Below are 19,818 nucleotides of genomic sequence, written 5' to 3'. Positions count from 1 at the left end.
GGACTGATTATATGGTGTGGGGGAGAGGTGAAGGAGAAGAAGGGCTCAAGAGAGAGTTCCAGGCTTCTCTGATAAGAGGTGCCACTTCACAAGGTAAAGAGCCTTAGCAGGGGAAGTAGGTTTACAAGGAACTGCAAAGCTAGAAAAAGGGAATAGAAACTACCTACAGTGTCAGAATTAACCTTGAAAATCGTCAGTGTCCAGAGCAAGGAACATTTTTGTTAGTAATTTAATGATAATGTTAGCCACTCATTAATATATACTATAAATTCAATGGTGCTAATTATCTCCTTCCATTCTGCAATGAACACTCTATTTTTTTAAAAAGTAATATTTAATGATAGACGTACATGAGAGTGCTTCACTTCTAAACAAAGAATGACATAGGAAAGTATTAAATTAAGAAACATTTTTCCCTGCATACTCTCACTCATTTTTCTTGAAATTATATTATCACCTTTGTTTTGTCTTTTGTTCTTTAATTCTAGCTAAATATATATATATATATATTCTACAGAGTTTTTTATTTTCCTGACCTCCTTAGTATGACTTTGTCATGTTTAGCTCAGGAATGGTTAGAAAGCTATAGAATTCTCTGATGTGGATGGAGCGAGTGGCACAAACAAAAACTGAAGTGGAATATTCTCACATGTTCTCCCTATTCCATATTCTTACAGTCCACGTGTCATAACACTTTCCTCATAGGTCAGATGCAGTTACCTGAACTCCAAGAAATTGCTGGTTCTCTTGGACAAGCTGTAATTTTAGGAAAAACCAATAGTATCCTTGGATTTAATGTCTCTTCCATGTCTATTACCGATCCTATCCCCAGCTCCAGTGATTCTGGCTGGGCTAAGGTAAGAAAATGCAACTAGAAAGATGCATTTTGCTATTTAAAACATTGCTTCTTTCTTATTTTAACAGTTCTTCTATTTCAGTACAGTAATTTAGAAAGCATGTCTTTCTAATTGTTGCCTATTTTTTTTAAGTATTGCCAAAATCATAAAGTAGTTGAAAAAGGAGTGTATCTTCTAAAAAAGTATTTATTGGTGTAAAATATGCTTTGCTTTGCTTATTTACAACAGTGCTTCATGAATATGCTCTAGAGGAAATATTGTAATAATATTGACTTCACGCCTTGAACATACTTTAACAAAGAACGTTAAACACTTAGCCTGGCCAAGACGAGTTTGCTACTGAATGTAGTTGATCACATGATCACCACTCTGTCGCTCGTGACCATTCACAGGTGGCTGCCCAGCCGGTTGGAAGGCTTTCATTTCCTGTTCATCATGTAGCCCTTGTGACTTCGCTCTCAGTGGTCACTCAGCCAGTGGCCACACAGCTGGGACAGCCATTTTCTCAACAGCCTTCAGTAAAGGCAGAAGATGCTGATGTAAGTTATAACTCAGAGATTTATTTAAGTGGAAGAATGAAGTTATCAGTTCTGGAGGGTGATCCAGCTTCACTAATCCTGGTACACTGACAACCTGGGAATGGCACTGCCTCTTCAACGTTGGACTGTTATCTATGAATGTCGTCTTTTATGTTTTAAAAATGTGCCTTCTCTGTGAACTTGCTCCACAGCTTGTTATTTGAACTCTTTGTGTAGGAAAAGGAGCTTCTGTAGATTTAAAATTTGAAATGAGACATTGAAAAAGATAAAGTTCTATATATCTTTTTTTTTTTTTTTTTTTAGGAAAAAAAAAAAGCATGGTAACAGGCCAATTGTTGTAATTCTCTACTCTTTTTTTCTTTAGGGTAATTGTGTATCAGTTGGGATTACTGCACTGGCTTTGAAGGCCGTACTAAAGGACTCCAATAATAACCAAATCAGTGGACTTAGTGGGAATACAACAATTCCGTTTAGCAGCTGTTGGGCCAACTACACAGATCTTACTCTTCTTAGAACAGGTGAGTGTACTATTTTTGATCCTCACATGTATACCCATAAATAAGGATAATTATAATTTCCTTTTAATGAACAAAGTGGTCTATACTACTCTGGTCAATAAATTATAGAAATCAGAATGTCTAGCTTACAAAAATATATCTAATATGCAAAATAAGGTGAAAAATAAAATAAGCAATTAAGGGAATTAAAACAGGTAATTTGAGGATGTAAATCAAAATTATATCATGATTCATATTTTCTTCCTTATCCATGTATAATTTTTCTAAATCATCTATGTAAAAATTACATATTACATGTATAGTAAGAAAATTTAATATATAGAGTTTTCAGTTCAAGAAAAGAAAGGGTAAGATAGTATCAGGTAATTTTAATGGCCCATGCTGGAGTTCAGAGTTGGGCTGGAAAGTGGGTTCTAGTCTTTCTATAAGCCAATGCAAAGGAGGAAACACGAGTGTTTTCATGATTCATAGCTCTCTAAAGATAAAACAGTCACTCTGATGAATTACAATTTGCTCTGAGACCAGAACAGATGTCTCCTGTGAGTTCTCATGAAGTATATTCATGATCTCTTCAACATGGTTAGCGTAAATATAGTCACAACTCCCACAGTGAGGTTTCTTATATTATTTCCATGTGGACTGATGGCATAGCTTCAACTGGTAAAAGCCTTTCTACCGTGGCAAAAATGATACATCCAAAAAGTAGGTCTTTAGTGATGATAGATGAATCAATGTCAAAAGGAAGGAAATAGACTCGCTGTGCTGGAGACAGACCAGCATTACTCCGTTTACCTCAACCCAGGGCTCATTTAGGACCTTTATAAGCCCTAACTCCTGAAAAAGTTTTATCTCAGCCCTCACTCTCCTCACCAATATTATTTCAAACACACACATACTAAAAGTCAGAATAAAAGCCACAATAGGGCTTTCCTGGTGGCTCAGTGGTAAAGAATCCATGTGCCCGTGCAGGAGATGGGTTTGATCCCTGATCCAGGAAGATTTCACATGCCACAAAACAACTAAGCCTGTGTACCACAACTGTTGAGCCTAAGCTTTAGAGCCCATGCTCTGCAACAAGAGAAGCCACCACAATGAGAAACCCTTGCACTGCAATTAGAGAGTTGCCCCTGCTCAGCACAGCAATGAAAACCCAACACAGCCAAAAATAAATTCTCTTTAAAAAAACCAAAATAAAGAGTAAGATAAGTTAAAGAAATTCTAACAATAATCTGGATTTTTTTTTTTTTTTCATAAGGCCTAAATATCAAAAGCTAATATCATTCCAAAAGAGAGAAACTTGATCTTCCTACTGGGCAGCAATATCTCAACCTAGAGTTTTATGGAAATCCAGTGGCAATGAGTTCAACATTGTGCCCTGGGGCAAGAGCCTGCAGTGTCCTATAAGCCCTAACAGTCAGCCTAAATGATGAGCTATGAGGCACTTGACAAGAACCCCCTCTGAAAGAAGGTTGCCCACCTCCCTGGGAAGGTGCCCAGTGGCAGAGACCCAACCTGAGGATCAAGGTCTTCATACTATGACTTTCAAAGGCAGTGTTCCAAAGTAACTGGGATCACTAGAGTGCTGAAGCAATAATGTAGATTTTGACGCTTTTCATGATAACAAAATAGTGCTCTCCTTTTATCCAGTAAATTTTCCTTTAGAGTTCAAAGCTTCCCTTGGAATGTCTATCTGTTGTTTCTAATTCTCTTCCTCCCTCCCTCCCTTCCTCCTTTCTTCCCTATTTCTTGCTTTCTTTTTTCCCGTAAGTGTAGGCTTTCAGTTCCCTGCTTGTGTACAGTAAGGAAGGTCAAATATAGTCATCTCTTCATGATTTTTAGATCGGTTAGCCAGTTTGTAGATTAACCACTGTAAAACTGTACAAACAACAAAGCATATGCAAGAAAAGTGATAAAGTGTCTTTCCATTGCTCCTTGGTCAAGTGTACAATGATCAGACAAGGCTCAGCACCCTCAGCTCTCTTCCATACTGTCCTTTGTTTCTAACAGCCAGTCCTGGGCACTAGGAGAGAACCCCTAAGAAGTAGGTATTGACGGACCAGAAGGAAAATCTATCCAGAGTCCTCCTGTCCATAGCTGATGAGCAGATAGAAGTGAAAGTGTTAATCGCTCAGTTCTGTCTGACTCTTTGTGACTCCATGGACTGTAGCCCACCAGACTCCTCTGTCCATGGAATTCTCCAGGTAGGAATACTAGAGTGGGTAGCCAATCCTTTCTCCAGGGGATTTTCCTGACCCAGAGATTGAACCTGGGTTTCCTGCACTGCAGGTGGATTCCTGACCATCTGAGCCACCAGGGAAGTTAACTATGGCAAATAGAACACTTCTGACTCTGAGACCCTCTCTACCATTGTTTATACTTCAGTTCATTTGACTCAGTTTCCAAAAGTACTTCATTAGGGGTTATACAGTATTTGTAAGTTGATGAAAACCCAGTTGGAAGTGTATGACAACAAACAGATAATCAAAGGAAGTCAAACACTGCTTATTTTTTCCCCCCCAGGAAAAAATTTTAAGATCGAATTTATCCTGGATGAGTTCGTTCGGGTGGAGTCCCAGCCTCTCGGCCTGGCTTCGCAGTCTGTCTCCAGCCCGGGCAGTAGCAGCAGTGGCAGCAGCAACAGCAAAGCGTCCACTGTGGGTACAGCTGCCCAGATAGTGACTACAGTGATAAGCTGTCTGGTGGGAAGAGTGTTGCTCTTGGAAATATTTATGACTGCAGTTTTGACATTGAACGTACTCTAGGTAAGCACGGTACATGCTGTTTGTCTCCACGTACTAAAGTATCAGAAAATGTTTACTGAAGAAAGACCGCAGCATGGCACCACTATGGTCACAAAGAGTCTCGGCCATTAAGGACGTTGTTGTTCAGCTGCTCAGTTGTGTCTGACTCTTGGTGACCCCATGGACGGTTGCACCCCAGGCTTCCCTGTCCTTCACCATCTCCTGGAGTTTGCTGAAACTCGTGTCTGTTGTGTCCATGATCCCATCTAACCACCTCATCCTCTGTTGATACAGCTAGTGAATTGAATTTGGTACTCAAAACTGAGACATACACTTTTCTTTCCTTCTTTGTTCTCCTTAATTAGTAATACTTGTTATTGTGGTTCAGCTGCTCAGTCATGTCCAACTCTTTGCCACCCCATGGACTGCAGAAACTCGTGTCTGTTGTGTCCATGATGCCATCCAACCATCTCACACTCTGTTGCCCCCTTCTCCTCCTGCCCTCAATCTTTCCAAGCATCAGGGTCTTTTCCGATGAGTCAACTCTTCGCATCAGGTGGCCAAAGTATTGGAGCTTTAGCTTCAGCATCAGTCCCTCCAGTGGATATTCAGGGTTGATTTCCTTTAGGATTGACTGGTTTGATCTCCTTGCTGTCCAAGGAAGTGATAGCTTCAAATGTAAAGACAAAATACCACCCTGTGGAAATGTTATTCCATTATATGATGGGGTATAAGAATGTGGGGAGTGAGAAGTTCAGGTTACGTCAGTATTCTTTCAAGGTGCAAAAGCTCAGCTCCAGTTGGTTTGGACAATAAAGTGAACTCGCTTAACTGAGACACTCAGAAGTAATCTGATTTCTGGCAGAGCAAGAACCAAAGACTCAAATGACATCATCCAGAGCCTGAGTCTCTGTCTCTCTGCTCCATTCTCCTCAGTGATAGATTCACTCCCAGACTCTCTTTCTGCATCATCCACCCCAACCCTCATGTACAAATACCACCAGCATCTTCATGTTTACATTCTAATGCAGCTAATGCAGAAAGAACAAACCTCTTGCCCAACACTTCCAGAAAAAGTCCCAAAATTATTGTCATTGACTCAGCTTGGGTCACATGCCCATTCCTAAACCATTCTCTGTGGCCACACATTGCCATAAATTTGTGAGGAGATACCCCACGTCCAAGGGCAGAGAATCCCCAGCAAGTTGGTAGGAGGAACGAAATCGTGTTTTGAATCAAACCCCCTACTGGTCAGAGAGGCTCAGAGGGTTCAAACAAACCTTGTGCACACCAGGACCCAGAGACCTCACAGAGACTGAGACAAAATGGTGTTTGTGCGTCTCCTGTGGAGGTACAGGTCTGCAGTGAACTGCACCTGGGGCAGGGGCTCTGGATGCAGCAGACATGGGTATGGCATAAGCCCTCTTGGAAGAGGTCTCGTTAACCCCACCATAGAGCTGCCAGAACTTACACAGAACTGGGGAAACAGACTCTTAGAGGATGCAAACAGAACCTTGTGCCTACCAGGTCCCAAGAGAAAGGAGCAGTGACCCCACAAGAGACTGACCCAGACTTGCCCCGGGGAATGTGCAGGAGTCTCCAACAGAGGCATGGGTTGGCAGTGGCCTGCTGCAGGGCTGGGGGCACTGAGTGTAGCAGTGCATGCATGGGACCTTTTGAAGGAGGTCGCCATTATCTTCATTACCTCCCTCATAGTTTGGCCCCAAGTCAAATAAAAGGAAGGGAACACAGCCCCACCCATCAACAGAAAATTGGATTAAAAATTTACTGAGCCTGGCCCCGCCCATCAGAACAAGACTTAGTTTCCTCAGTCAGTCTCTCCCATCAGGAAGCTTCCATAAGCCTCTTATCCTTCTCCATCAGAGGGCAGACAGACTGAAAACCTCAATCACAGAAAACTAACCAATCTGATCACATGAACCACAGCCTTGTCTAACTCAAGGAAACTCGAGCCGTGCCATGTAGGGCCATCCAAGATGGATGGGTCATGGTGGAGAGTTCTGACAAAACATGGTTCACTGGAGAAGGGAATGGCAAACCACTTCAGTATTCTTGCCTTGAGAACCCCATGAACAGTATGAAAAAACAAAAAGAGAGGACACTGAAAGAGGAACTCCCCAGGTCAGTAGGTGCCCAATATGCTACTGGAGATCAGTGGAGAAATGACTCCAGAAAGAATGAAGAGACAGAGCCAGAGCAAACACAACACCCAGTTGTTGATGTGACTGGTGATAGAAGTCTGATGCTGTAAGAGCAATATTGCACAGGAACCTGGAATGTTAGGTCCATGAATCAAGGCAAATTGGACATGGTCAAACAAGAGATGGCAAGAGTGAACATCAACATTTTAGGAATCAGTGAACTCAAATGGACTGGAATGGGTGAATTTAACTCAGATTACCATTATATTTACTACCGTGGGCAAGAATTCCTTAGAAGAAATGGAGTAGCCATCATAGTCAACAAAAGAGACCGAAATGCAGTACTTGGATGCAGTATCAAAAACAACAGAATGATCTCTGTTTGTTTCCAAGGCAAACCATTCAATATCATAGTAATTGGAGCCTATGCCCCGACCAGTAATGCTGAAGAAGCTGAACAGTTCTATGAAGACCTACAAGACCTTCTAGGACTAATGCCCCCAAAAGATGTCCTTTCCATTATAGGGGATTGGAATGCAAAAATAGGAAGTCAAGAAATACCTGAAGTAACAGGCAAATTTGGCCTTGGAGTACAGAATGAAGCAGGTCAAAAACTAACAGAGTTTTGCCAAGAGAACGCACTGGTCATAGCAAACACCCTCTTCCAACAACACAAGAGAAGACTCTACACATGGACATCACCAGATGGTCAATACCTAAGTCAGATTGATTATATTCTTTGCAGCCAAAGATGGAGAAGCTCTATACAATCAGCAAAAACAAAATCTCAAGCTGACTGTGGCTCGGATCATGATCTCCTTATTGGCAAATTCAGGCTTAAATTGAAGAAAGTGGGGAAAACCATTAGACCATTCAGGTATGACCTAAATCAAATTCCTTATGATTATACAGTGGAGGTGAGAAATAGATTCAAGGGATTAGATCTGATAGACAGAGTGCCTGAAGAACTATGGACAGAGGTTTGTGATATTGTACAAGAGCAGGGATCAATACCACACCCAAGAAAAAGAAATGTGAAAAGGCAAAATGGTTGTCCGAGGAGGCCTTACAAATAGCTGTGAAAAGAAGAAACACGAAGGCAAAGGAGAAAAGAAAAGATATACCCATTTGAATGCAGAGTTCCAAAGAACAGCAGGGAGAGATTAGAAAGCCTTCCTCAGTGAACAATCAAAGAAATAGAGGAAAACAACAAAATGGGAAAGACTAGAGATCTCTTAAAGAAAATTAGAGATACCAAGGGAATATTTCATGCAAAGATGGGCTCAATAAAGGACAGAAATGGTATGGACCTAACAGAAGCAGAAGATATTAAGAAGAGGTGGCAAGAATACACAGACTAACTATACAAAAAAAAAAAATCTTCATGACCCAGATAATCACGATGGTGTGATCACTCACCTAGAGCCAGACATCCTGGAATGCGAAGTCAAGTGGGCCTTACAAAGCATCACTACGAACAAAGCTAGTGGTAGTGATGGAATTCCAGTTGAACTATTTCAAATCCTAAAAGATGATGCTGTGAAAGTGCTGCACCCAATATGCCAGCAAATTTGGAAAACTCAGCAGTGACCACAGGACTGGAAAAGGTCAGTTTTCATTCCAATCCCAAAGAAGGGCAATGCCAAAGAATGCTCAAACTATGGCACATTGCATTTATCTCACCTGCTAGCAAAGTAATGCTCAAAATTCTCCAAGCCAGGCTTCAACAGTACATGAGCCTTGAACTTTCAGATGTTCAAGCTGGATTTAGAAGACAGAAGAACCAGAGATCAAATTACCAACATCTGTTGGATCATCGAAAAAGCAAGAGAGTTCCAGAAAAACATCTATTTCTGCTTTATTGACTATGCCAGAGCCTTTAATTGTGTGGATCACAACAAACTGTGGAAAATTCTTTAAGAGATGGGAATACTAGACCACTTGACTTGCCTTCTGAGAAATCTGTATGCAGGTCAAGAAGCAACAGTTAGAACTGGACATGGAACAACAGACTGGTTCCAAATAGGAAAAGGAGTACGTCTAGGCTGTATTTTGTCACCCTGCTTATTTAACTACTATGCAGAGTACATCATGAGAAACGCTGGGCTGGATGAACCACAGGCTGGAACCAAGATTGCCGGGAGAAATATCAATAACCTCAGATATGCAGATGACACCACCCTTATGGCAGAAAGCGAAGAAAAACTAAAGAGCCTCTTGATGAAAGTGAAAGAGGAGAGGAAAATGTTGGCTTAAAGCTGAACATTCAGAAAACGAAGATCATGGCATCTGGTCCCATCACTTCATGGGAAATAGATGGGGAAACAGTGGAAACAGTGACAGACTTTATTTTTTTGGTCTCCAAATGGTGATTGCAGCCATGAAATTAAAAGACGCTTGCTCCTTGGAAGTTATGACGAACCGAGACAGCATATTAAAAAGCAGAGGCATTACTTTGCCAACAAAGGTACGTCTAGTGAAAGCTATGGTTTTTCCAGTAATCATGTATGGAGGTGAGAGTTGGACTATAAAGAAAGCTGAGTGCCAAAGAATTGATGCTTTTTAACTGTGGTGTTGGAGAAGACTCTTGAAGAGTCCCTTGGACTACAAGGAGATCCAACCAGTCCATGCTAAAGGAAATCAGTCCTGTATATTCACTGGAAGGACTGATGCTGAAGCTGATAGTCCAATACTTTGGCCACCTGATGCAAAGAACTGACTCAACTGAAAAGACCCTGATGCTGGGAAAGATTGAAGTTGGGAGAAGGGGACGACAGAGATTGAGATGATTGGATGGCATCACCAACTCAATGGACATGAGTTTGAGTAAACTCCGGGAGTTGGTGATGGACAGGGGGGCCTGGCATGCTGCAGTCCATGGAGTTGCAAAGAGTCAGACATGACTGAATGACTGAACTGAATTGAACTGAATAATTTAGAAGGAGAATAAAGTATTTCAGTACTAAAAGCCAAGACTAAATTTAAAATTAAAAAAAAAAAAAAAGTCAGGATGAAGGGAAACAATAAGGCTGGCTTTCTGGGAGAGTGGCAGAACAACTGGAGCCTGGGGCTTCAAGAAGAAATAATCCGTTCTTCCCTCCTCCTGGTAGAAACTAATTAGAAACCAGTTGTCAAGGGAGAAGCACAATTTGAAAAGTCCCAGCCCTGCCTCTTATAGATAATAGAGAGGATGGGTTTGGAGCTGAAGGATCAAAGGTAAACAGCAGCACACAAGTTATTGTATTTTAATGCCAGTTTTCTTGTCCCTAGAATTCTAGTAAGAGTAAACTTGCTGTCTGTTTTAGAATCTTGTGATAGGTACTGTTTAAGTTCATTTCTTTCTTCCAAGAAGCATTAAAATATAAAGTATAAATACTGCTTATTATTATTATATTTGTACAGTATTATTATATCTGTACATTTTGTGTTTCTTCATTAAACGGATTTTTTTTCCTAATTATCTTCATTGACTTCCTCCCTACTTGTATCTACAACTTTGGAATTTTACAAAATTCATAAAATCCTACTTTCAAGTCATTGGTAAATGATATTGTTCATGGTGTTTTTTAGGACTTTTTTCGCAGATAAAAAGTTAGCAGCCTCCCCTTTGCTACTAAATAATCCATAATTCTTCAATCAAGACATGAGAAGACTTAAACACTGTCTTCGTCCTTTCAGGCTGCTATAACAAAATACCAAAGATTGAATGGCTTAAGAACAACAGAAATTTATTTCTCACAATTCTGGAGGCCAGAAGTCTGAGATCAGGGTGCCAGCATGATCAAATTAGGGCCCTCTTCTGGGTCACAGACTTCCACTGTATCTTTATGTGGTCGAAGGGGCTGGGGAATTCTGTGGAGTCTCTTCGCATTCATGGAGGCTCTGCCCTCAAGACCTAAGCACCTATCAAAAGCCCTATCCCTAATACCATCACATTGGACATTAGATTTTAAAACATAAATTTGAGGTGGGGCTTCCCTGGTGGCTCAGCTGGTAAAGATTCCACCTGCAGTGCAGGAGACCTGGGTTCCATCCCTGAGTTGGGAAGATCCCCTGGAGAAGGGAAAGGTTACCCACTCCAGTATTCTGGCCTGGAGAATTCCATGGACTGTATAGTTCATGGGATAGCAAAGAGTCAGACACATGACTGAGCGACTTTCACTTTCTTTCCCATTCAGATGGGGTTTCCCAGGTGGCACTATTGGTAAAGAATCTGCCTGCCAGTGCAGGAGACTTAAGAGATTCCTGGGTGGGTTCAATTCCTGGGTGGGGAAATCCCCTAGAGGAGCAAATGGCCACGCACTCCAGTATTCTTGCCTGGAAAATTCCATGGACGGTGGAGCCTGGCGGGCCACAGTCCATGGGATTGCAAAGAGTCAGACACAGCACACACTCACATATTCAGCTCATAGCAACAGTTGATGAAATTCTGTTTTTCTTTTTTAATAACTTTGCATTCTGGATTAACAATATTTTAGTTTTAAGAGAGTCCTGAAATTATGCTGGGAGCCAGCACGGGAGTTCCCACCCATGACAAAGGTCATGCGGAGAGATCTGACATGCAAAGGTGAATCAGAACTCAAGGGGCCCCCCTGGACCTGCCTGAGCATCTACCCCAAAACCAAAATCTGTCTGTTTTACTATTTCACGACTTTCACCAACTCTTCTGACATTAACGGGGGGCTATCCCCAACCACCTTTCTCTGTAAGAAAATCAACTTAAAACCCTAGTTAATAAGTCTCCTGGACATAATAGGTGTGTTTCAATTCAAACCCTTCTGATGACTTTCTAGCTTGCCTGACAGGTTTGTTCGGACTCCTGCAGCTACACATGTGATTGTTCACAGCCTCCCAACCACAAGAGGCACAGGAAGCTTAAGATATTCTAACAATGCAGAGCTTCTCAGAGAGTTAAAATTGTTAGAATAGAACAAAGTAGAGGATTTCTTTGTTGAGCTAATGCTTGCTGCCAAGTTTCCATATCCCTTACCTATTGTGTCCCTGGGAGTATATTGATTAATACAGTTGGTATATAGAAATGTAAGTAGTAGCTTTAATGTTAGTAACCTTGGACCCTTGAATTAATTCTTTTCTTGTTATAGCCCACCACACTTTTGCCCTATAGGAATGCAACTTTATCTAATGCTTTCAGAGGGTGGCGCCTGACTTTAGAATAATCACCTTTAGAGAAAAATAAGTTTTCTGAAGAAAGGGTCATAAAATGTTAACAGGCCTCCTGGCCAGAAGATGATGTAAATCACCTAAAGCTTTTGCGTATGATAAGTTTGCAGAAAGAAAGCCTGGCTTCGATAAGGATGAAGGACTGCTGACCTTGCATGACTCTACCCCCGCCCCACCCCCACCCCCCCATTATCCTCTATGCACAACTTAAGGTATAAAAACTACTTTGGAAAATAAAGTGTGGGCCATGCTCATCAAGCTTGGTCTCCCCATGTCATTCTTTCTCTTTCATTTTCCTTTTCAGGCTGATTCCCTGGAGCACAGGGGCCTTCTGTGTTCACTTTCCTGCCTGGGCTTCTAAGACCCACTCGAGAAGGTGCCTAAGGTGGGGCATCTTCAGCTATTTGAGAGGGCGCCTGCAGCCCACATGAACAGAGCAAGTCCCATGCTGGGGCTTTATTGGCTTTCTGCATAAACCAAGGAATATCAGCCTCTTTTCTCTCCTCTGTTTTCTTAACTGCAAAATTCTTTCCTTATCTCCTTCTCTATTTCTCTCAGTCGCCAATGCCGTCCTCCCAAGGGAATCCCTGGATCTAACCGGGGCTGGACCCCAGCAAAATTATACTAAATAAAATAAGAAAACTTGAATGTGAAAACTACAATATATAAGGACCACTGTTCTCTCTCCACAGTTCCGCACAAGAGCAACTTAAATTGGTAAACTCTGAAATAGTGATTTTTGTCTTATTAACCATTCCATGAAATAGTAAGAAAGTTAAAATTAATTAAACATATTTTAAAATTACACTATATGTTCTTAAAAAATGTTTGTATTGTTTTTAACTTTTCAGGAAGCAACTGAAGTGCTATTCTGAAGAACAGGTTGAAAACACAAATATAGAAACTGCATATTTAGGAACTGTTGTGTTGCACATCAATAAAAAGTCTAATGTTTTCAAGAAAATATGCTAAAAATATTTTTACAATATATAAAATGTATTACTTAGCTTTAATCACAAAAATCAGACTTCCTCAAAATATAAATTTCTTTTGCTTCTTTGTGTTCGTATGTTATTTCATTTTAAAAACTTTTAGAAATATTTGATTTGTAAGTAGATATACCACCTCCAAGTTGCTGTCCCAACAGATCATAAAATCCTTTAAAGAGTTGAAAGAGCTGTCTAGTTTTGACTCAATTTCTCTAGATCAAATTGAAAGCATTCTGAATTTTTATATTGTACCGGGGATCTGTTTTTCTCTATCCTCATAAGGCTATAATTTCTGATGATCTAAGCCATTTTAATTTCTAAGGATTTTGGAGAAATGAGATTGTTTTAAACCTTTTTTTTTTTTTTTTCAGTCAAAGTTGATATTTTTCAAATCCACAGAAATGCCAGGAATTCTAGATTATCCTAGATTTCTGAGTCTGCCACCCCTGGTCAGTCTTCTAAGAAGAGCTTTCCTGGTGTCCTTTGTTTGAACAAATCCAAACTCCTCTGCTATCCCCTTCTTCCCACTCAAAACTGTCACTATGAAGAGTGTGACCTCCTGCAACCCAAGATTATACCAAAAGAGATACTTATTTTCAAGAGATAAAATTAGAGAGTGCAAAAAAGCCACAAATTACCATGGCTAAGTTAACCAAAAGCTCTCATACTATAAAAATTACACTTTCTACTCAGAAAAGTCTAAAGGAAATGCTCAATTTAGAAGAATAACTCTAATCAAGGCTTTGTGGCCATGTCGCAAGCAAGGAGAAGTGACATTCACAAGTCACCTTCCAGCAAGTGACAGGAAGCATATGGAACAGCTGGGAGAATGCAGCAAGTCTCAGAGCTCTTTCTACAGGATACCGCTCCCTAGAATACTCGCCCCAGGTCATTGTTAATCTTGCTAAACATGAAAAGTTTAATCTTGCTAAATCATGAAAAGTTATTCAGTTCAGTTCAGTTCAGTCACTCGATCATGTCCAACTTTTTGCAACCCCATAAATTGCAGCACACCAGGCCTCCCTGTCCATCACCAACTCCCGGATTTCACTCAAACTCACTTCCATCGAGTCGGTGATGCCATCCAGCCATCTCATCCTCTGTTGTTCCCTTCTCCTCCTGCCCCCAATCCCTCCCAGCATCAGGGTCTTTTCCAATGAGTCAACTCTTCGCATGAGGTGGCCAAAGTACTGGAGTTTCAGCTTTAGCATCAGTCCTTCCAAAGAACACCCAGGACTGATCTCCTTTAGAATGGACTGGTTGGATCTCCTTGCACTCCACGGGACTCTCAAGAGTCTTCTCCAACACCACAGTTCAAAAACATCAATTCTTCAGTGCTCAGCTTTCCTCACAGTCCAACTCTCACGTCCATACATGACCACAGGAAAAACCATAGCCTTGACTAGACGGACCTTTGTTGGCAAAGTAATGTCTCTGCTTTTGAATATGCTGTCTAGGTTGGTCATAACTTTCCTTCCAAGGAGTAAGTGTCTTTTAATTTCATGGCCGCCATCACCATCTGCAGTGATTATGGAGCCCAGAAAAATAAAGTCTGACACTGTTTCCACTGTTTCCCCATCTATTTCCCATGAAGTGATGGGACCAGATGTCATGATCTTAGTTTTCTGAATGTTACCATGTAATAAATCCAGGTATCTTTGTATATATTTACTTTGTATACATTTACTCAATAACAGGCATTCTAGTGAGAAGACTACAAAAAATAAGATTGTGTCTTCACCTTCCAGGAGTCTGCAAGGTAGTTGGGGAAATAGTAGCAGAAAAGGTGATATACAATACACAGAAGTGTAACATGGTACACGAGAGAAAGACGTAGGTGCTGGAGGGGTACAGTGGAAGGGCACTTGGCTGGAGGAAGGGCATCTTGTGAGGATGGAGATGGATGAGGGACAGATTCCAGAAGACCATGATGCCTGAAATAAGTGGTGAGATAAACATGAGATTAGCCAAGTAAGAGCGTTCTGACAGAAAGTGTGGGGGTAAGAACGAAGGCTGAAACACCACTAGATAGCAAGTTCCTTGGAGGTAGTGAGGCTCTTCCTTACTCAACATTTTGTTTGCCATCTTATGAGATGTCTGACACTAGGAGATGCAGACTCACTGTTCTGCATCTGTGTGCATTCTGCATTGTGTGAATGCAGCACGGAGCTTGGGGAAATCAAGACGCCATCTGTCGTATGGGCACTGCCATGTGTAAAACAGATAGCTAGCACAGCACTGGGAGCTCAGATCTGTGGTCTGTTGATGACCTAGAGAAGTGGGATAGGGGGTGGGAGTGAAGTCTAAAAGGGAGGGGATACTGGTGGCTCAGCAGTAAAGAATCCACTGCTATGAAGGATATGCAGAGACTTGGGGGTTCAGTCCCTGGGTCCGGAAGATCCTCTGGAGGAAGAAATGGCAACCCACTCCAGTATTCCTGCCTGGAAAATCCTGTGGACAGAGGAGCCTGGAAGGCTACAGTATATGGGTCACAAAGAGTTGGACATGATGACTGAGAGACTAAACAACAACAAATATGTATACACATGGCTGTTTCACTTCGTTGCATAGCAGAAACTAACATGACATTGTAAAGCAATTATGCCCCAGTTAAAAAAAAAAAAAAAAAAGAAGCCATCTGATGTTACTGGAGCACCAGTCTACTCCGTGAGGAACAGCTTTCATGTCCCGAGAGAATTGATGAGACCACACCACTTGTTAATTGAGGACCCTAATAATTCCCTCAGTTCCACCCCAAAGAGGCAAGAAAACTCTACCATTAAAATGAGGAGAGAGAGAGACTGACAAGAAAGACTTAAAAACCAGATTTCCTAGTGAAAATCCAATTTATTCTCCATTTCACAACACTTCCTTTGCTTGGAAAACTAAATTCCAAGAACTACAATTGTGACATCTAATAAACAAATTCCTACATTTGGCTTCTGGAAGAGGTGCAGAAATCTTCACATCTAAACACTGTGAAAGCCACAAAATTGATTACTCTCTGTAGGCTTTCCTTACTTCAAGCTGTATTCAGTCCACTGGATTTTTTTTTTTAATTTCCATAGATTTTCAATAAAGAACTTTTCTAATGTAACAGAGCAAGGGCTCATGGGCCTGTGGCACAGAAAGCCAAACTCGGACAGAGGGTGTTTGCAACAAAGTAAGGGTTTCTTTGCAGGGTGGCAAGCAAAGAGAAAGGGCAGCTCAGAACTCCCCAGTGGCTTTTAAACAAGGGTTAGGGAAGATAATTAGGATGAAGATAACAGGGTCTCAGGATGCCTAATCAGCTCATGGACATTCTGACTCACTGGCCGGTGGTGAAGTAACAGGGTGATTTTCAGGAATCTCTGTCATCAACCATCTGGCTCCAGGCTGGGGTCTGCATGCTTGTGGATAGCATGCAGTCATCCTCCTCCACTGGGTGAGGGTGACTTAGTTTTTACTGAGAAACTCATAGATATGCATCAGATTGCTTTATATATTCCTTCAGGAGGGACGAGGAGTCTTGTGACTCTACTGCTCCTATCATTAGGGTAATGGGGGATATGAAAGGACTTTTATACCTGGAAAGACTCCACAGGGTTCTGCTTGGTTTCAGCCCCGCCTCTTTCTTTGATACTCCTCAATCCTGAGGGGAACAGAGGTAGGACAAGAAAGGGGGAAAAGTTTGGGATAGAAGTACTACCCGTAATCTCAGGGGAACTCAGTTTTAAGAGGACTGGATTTCTCTAGACAAATCATTTGAGAGTAAAGGGAATTTCTAAAAATTTGCTTCTTAGCCACAGACTTTGTTAAAAAGTTTCTAATTCAATTGCTCTAGGATTCTGGCTGTCTGCTTTTAAAATTTTTCCTAAAATTATTATAGCGATTACTTGCTCAGTTGCTCAGTCGTGTCCAACTCTTTGCAACCCCATGAACTGTAGCCCACCAGGCTCTTCTGTCCATGCAATTTTCCTGGCAAGAATACTGGAGTAGGTTGCCATTTCCTACTCCAACAGTTATTATAGTCAGTCAGTTCAGTCACTCAGTCATGTCTGACTCTTTGCGACCCCATGAATTGCAGCACACCAGGCCTCCCTGTCCATCACCAACTCCCAGATTTCACTCAAACTCACGTCCATCGAGTTGGTGATGCCATCCAGCCATCTCATCCTCTGTTGTCCCCTTTTTCTCCTGCCCTCAATCCCTCCCAGCATCAGAGTCTTTTCCAATGAGTCAACTTTTCACATGAGGTGGCCAAAGTACTGGAGTTTCAGCCTCAGCATCATTCCTTCCAAAGAACACCCAGGGCTGATCTTCAGAATGATCTGGTTGGATCTCCTTGCAGTCCAAGGGACTCTCAAGAGTCTTCTCCAACACCACAGTTCAAAAGCATCAATTCTTCAGCACTCAGCTTTCTTCACAGTCCAACTCTCACTTCCATACATGACCACAGGAAAAACCATAGCCTTGATTGCTGCTGCTGCTGCTGCTAAATCACTTCAGTCGTGTCTGACTCTGTGTGACCCCATAGACGGCAGCCCACCAGGCTCCCCCGTCCCTGGGATTCTCCAGGCAAGAACACTGGAGTGGGTTGCCATTTCCTTCTCCAATGCGTGAAAGTGAAAAGTGAAAGTGAAGTCGCTCAGTCGTGTCTGACTCGTAGCGACCCCATGGACTGCAGTCTACCAGGCTCCTCCACCCATGGGATTTTCCAGGCAAGAGTACTGGAGTGGGGTGCCATTGCCTTCTCCAGATGGACCTTTGTTGGCAAAGTAATGTCTCTGCTTTTGAATATGCTATCTAGGTTGGTCATAACTTTCCTTCCAAGGAGTAAGCATCTTTTAATTTCATGGCTGCAATCACCATCTGCAGTGATTTTGGAGCCCCCCAAAATAAAATCAGACACTGTTTCCACTGTTTCCCTATCTATTTCCCATGAAGGGATGGGACAGGATGCCACGATCTTTGTTTTCTGAATGTTGAGCTTTAAGCCAACTTTTTCACTCTCCTCTTTCACTTTCATCAGGAGGCTTTTTAGTTCTCTTCACTTTCTGCCATAAGGGTGGTGTCATCTGCATATCTGAGGTTATTGATATTTCTCCCGGCAATCTTGATTCCAGCTTGTGCTTCTTCCAGCCCAGCGTTTCTCATGATGTACTCTGCATATAAGTTAAATTTGTACCAGAAAAATTGCAGTTTTAACTAAGACTTTTTTAAATGCTTAATTGTTAAAAATCCATGGGCAATATGGCTTCACATAGCCTTCATTCATAAGCCAGCTACTTAAAAAAAAAAAGTTTCTCAGAATAATTCTGCCTTACAAATTTGTGTTTAAATTTTTTAAAATAATTTTTAATGTAAAAAATGGCCACTTAGCTGTTGAGCAAGTCATTAAAAAATACTTTGTATATTAGCATGGTTTCTTCAGGATCTGAAAAATTCATAAAGTAAATCAATATGATGTTCCCATCTTGGTCAATGTAAGGAACAGAGAATAAGGAGGTAATAAGAATATCTTCCTATATTTCTGATAATAAGTGAAACATTTATTCTTTTACAACCGTCTCTACTCTTCTAAGTTCCATCACCTTTTGATCATTGCAGTGATTTCTGGGTAATACATCTAATTTTACCTCTTGTCCACTTTATCCTAAAGAGTGCTATCTAAAATGCTACTACTGCTACTACTGCTACTACTAATAATAATAATTAGAGATTTACCACATCCTTACTACACTGAGTGTTCTACATGGACACTTTCCTTACATTTTTACTATGAAGTTATTATCCCTTTTTCCGGATGAGGAAACAAAACCTAAAAATTAAATCAAATGTCCCCGTTCGCAGAGCTTTTAACAGTAAAGCTGAGATTCAAATCTAACTCCAGATCCCAGCTCCAACATTTAATTGCCTCCCACTTTTCCCCAAGTAGGAGAAAGTGTTTCACTATGAAGAGAGTTTTTAGAAAAACATATTTAGGTCCAAATTCCAATTCAAATTGTAAGTTTATGTTTTACCACCTCTGTGCCCTTGGGCAAATTCTTAGTCTCCTTTATCTTCAGTTTCTTCACCTGTAAAATATGGAAAATATCTACCTTGCGATGCGGACCAATCTGAGGACTGATTACATCATACATAAGGCATCGAACACAATGCCCACCAGGTGGTAAGCTCTCAGTAAGGGATGGCCACTCCTATTATTGTTACGACTGTACTGTTGCCTATATTATGTCAATCGCTGGCCCATTAGGCTTCTTATTACACCAGAACAATGCCTAGCACGTAATGAACACAACACGAGTGTTAACTGTTAGAATCATTGGCCGGGCACAGGGCCATGAAGAAGAGACTATTTCTCATCAGTGAGTGCAGTGAAGAGCGACAAACTTGTGTACGGTGAGTTATGAAAACAGAAGTAATCTTGTGGCGTATTCTAGAAACTTACCTTAAAAGATGGCTGTCATGCATTCCTTTGCCTTTCTCCAGCCTTTCCTGTTTTTCCTGCTGCATGGAGCAGGGTGCCTCGTGGGACCAGGAGGGCAAACGTCAGCCCCTTTGGGGAAGGTGTAGAGAACTGAGCTGAAAAGAGGTTGGGTCCCTGACAATACCAGCCTTTGCTCTTTCAGGGTTGCATTGCTACTTGACCAGAGACCCAATCCTAACTGCTCCGTCTCCTGGTTTCATCAGGCAAAATATTAGCAGAACAAGAAAATAGGGAATGCATCCTCCCTACAGGGGAAGGTAGGCAGAGACAATGCCAGGGCAAAGAAATTGTTTCAAATTGCACAAATATTTTTAACCTTTTTATTTTGAGATAGTTATTTGAGATCATCACATATCATTTTT

General features: G+C 41.4%; 1 protein-coding gene across 3 annotated transcripts in view; it reads left to right on the top strand.

Moving 5' to 3' along the window:
• PKHD1L1 (PKHD1 like 1) overlaps positions 1-13,057 on the top strand; it is a 186,343-nt gene extending 173,286 nt beyond the window's left edge. For 2 of the 3 annotated variants that reach the window (XM_070802786.1, XM_070802788.1), the window contains 5 exons: positions 706-857; positions 1,250-1,396; positions 1,761-1,914; positions 4,435-4,676; positions 12,850-13,057. In XM_070802786.1, coding sequence (XP_070658887.1) covers positions 706-857; positions 1,250-1,396; positions 1,761-1,914; positions 4,435-4,676 — 695 coding nt within the window. In that variant the 3' untranslated portion in view covers positions 12,850-13,057. Of the gene's footprint in view, positions 1-705; positions 858-1,249; positions 1,397-1,760; positions 1,915-4,434; positions 4,677-12,302; positions 12,814-12,849 lie in introns of those variants that run through there. The other variant, XM_070802787.1, reaches the window with a different exon arrangement.
• Positions 13,058-19,818: the final 6,761 nt, after the last annotated feature.

This window comes from Bos indicus, chromosome 14 (assembly GCF_029378745.1).
Source record: "Bos indicus isolate NIAB-ARS_2022 breed Sahiwal x Tharparkar chromosome 14, NIAB-ARS_B.indTharparkar_mat_pri_1.0, whole genome shotgun sequence".
Classification (NCBI taxonomy): Eukaryota; Metazoa; Chordata; class Mammalia; order Artiodactyla; family Bovidae; genus Bos; species Bos indicus.
This window is presented reverse-complemented; position numbering and strand designations above follow the sequence as displayed.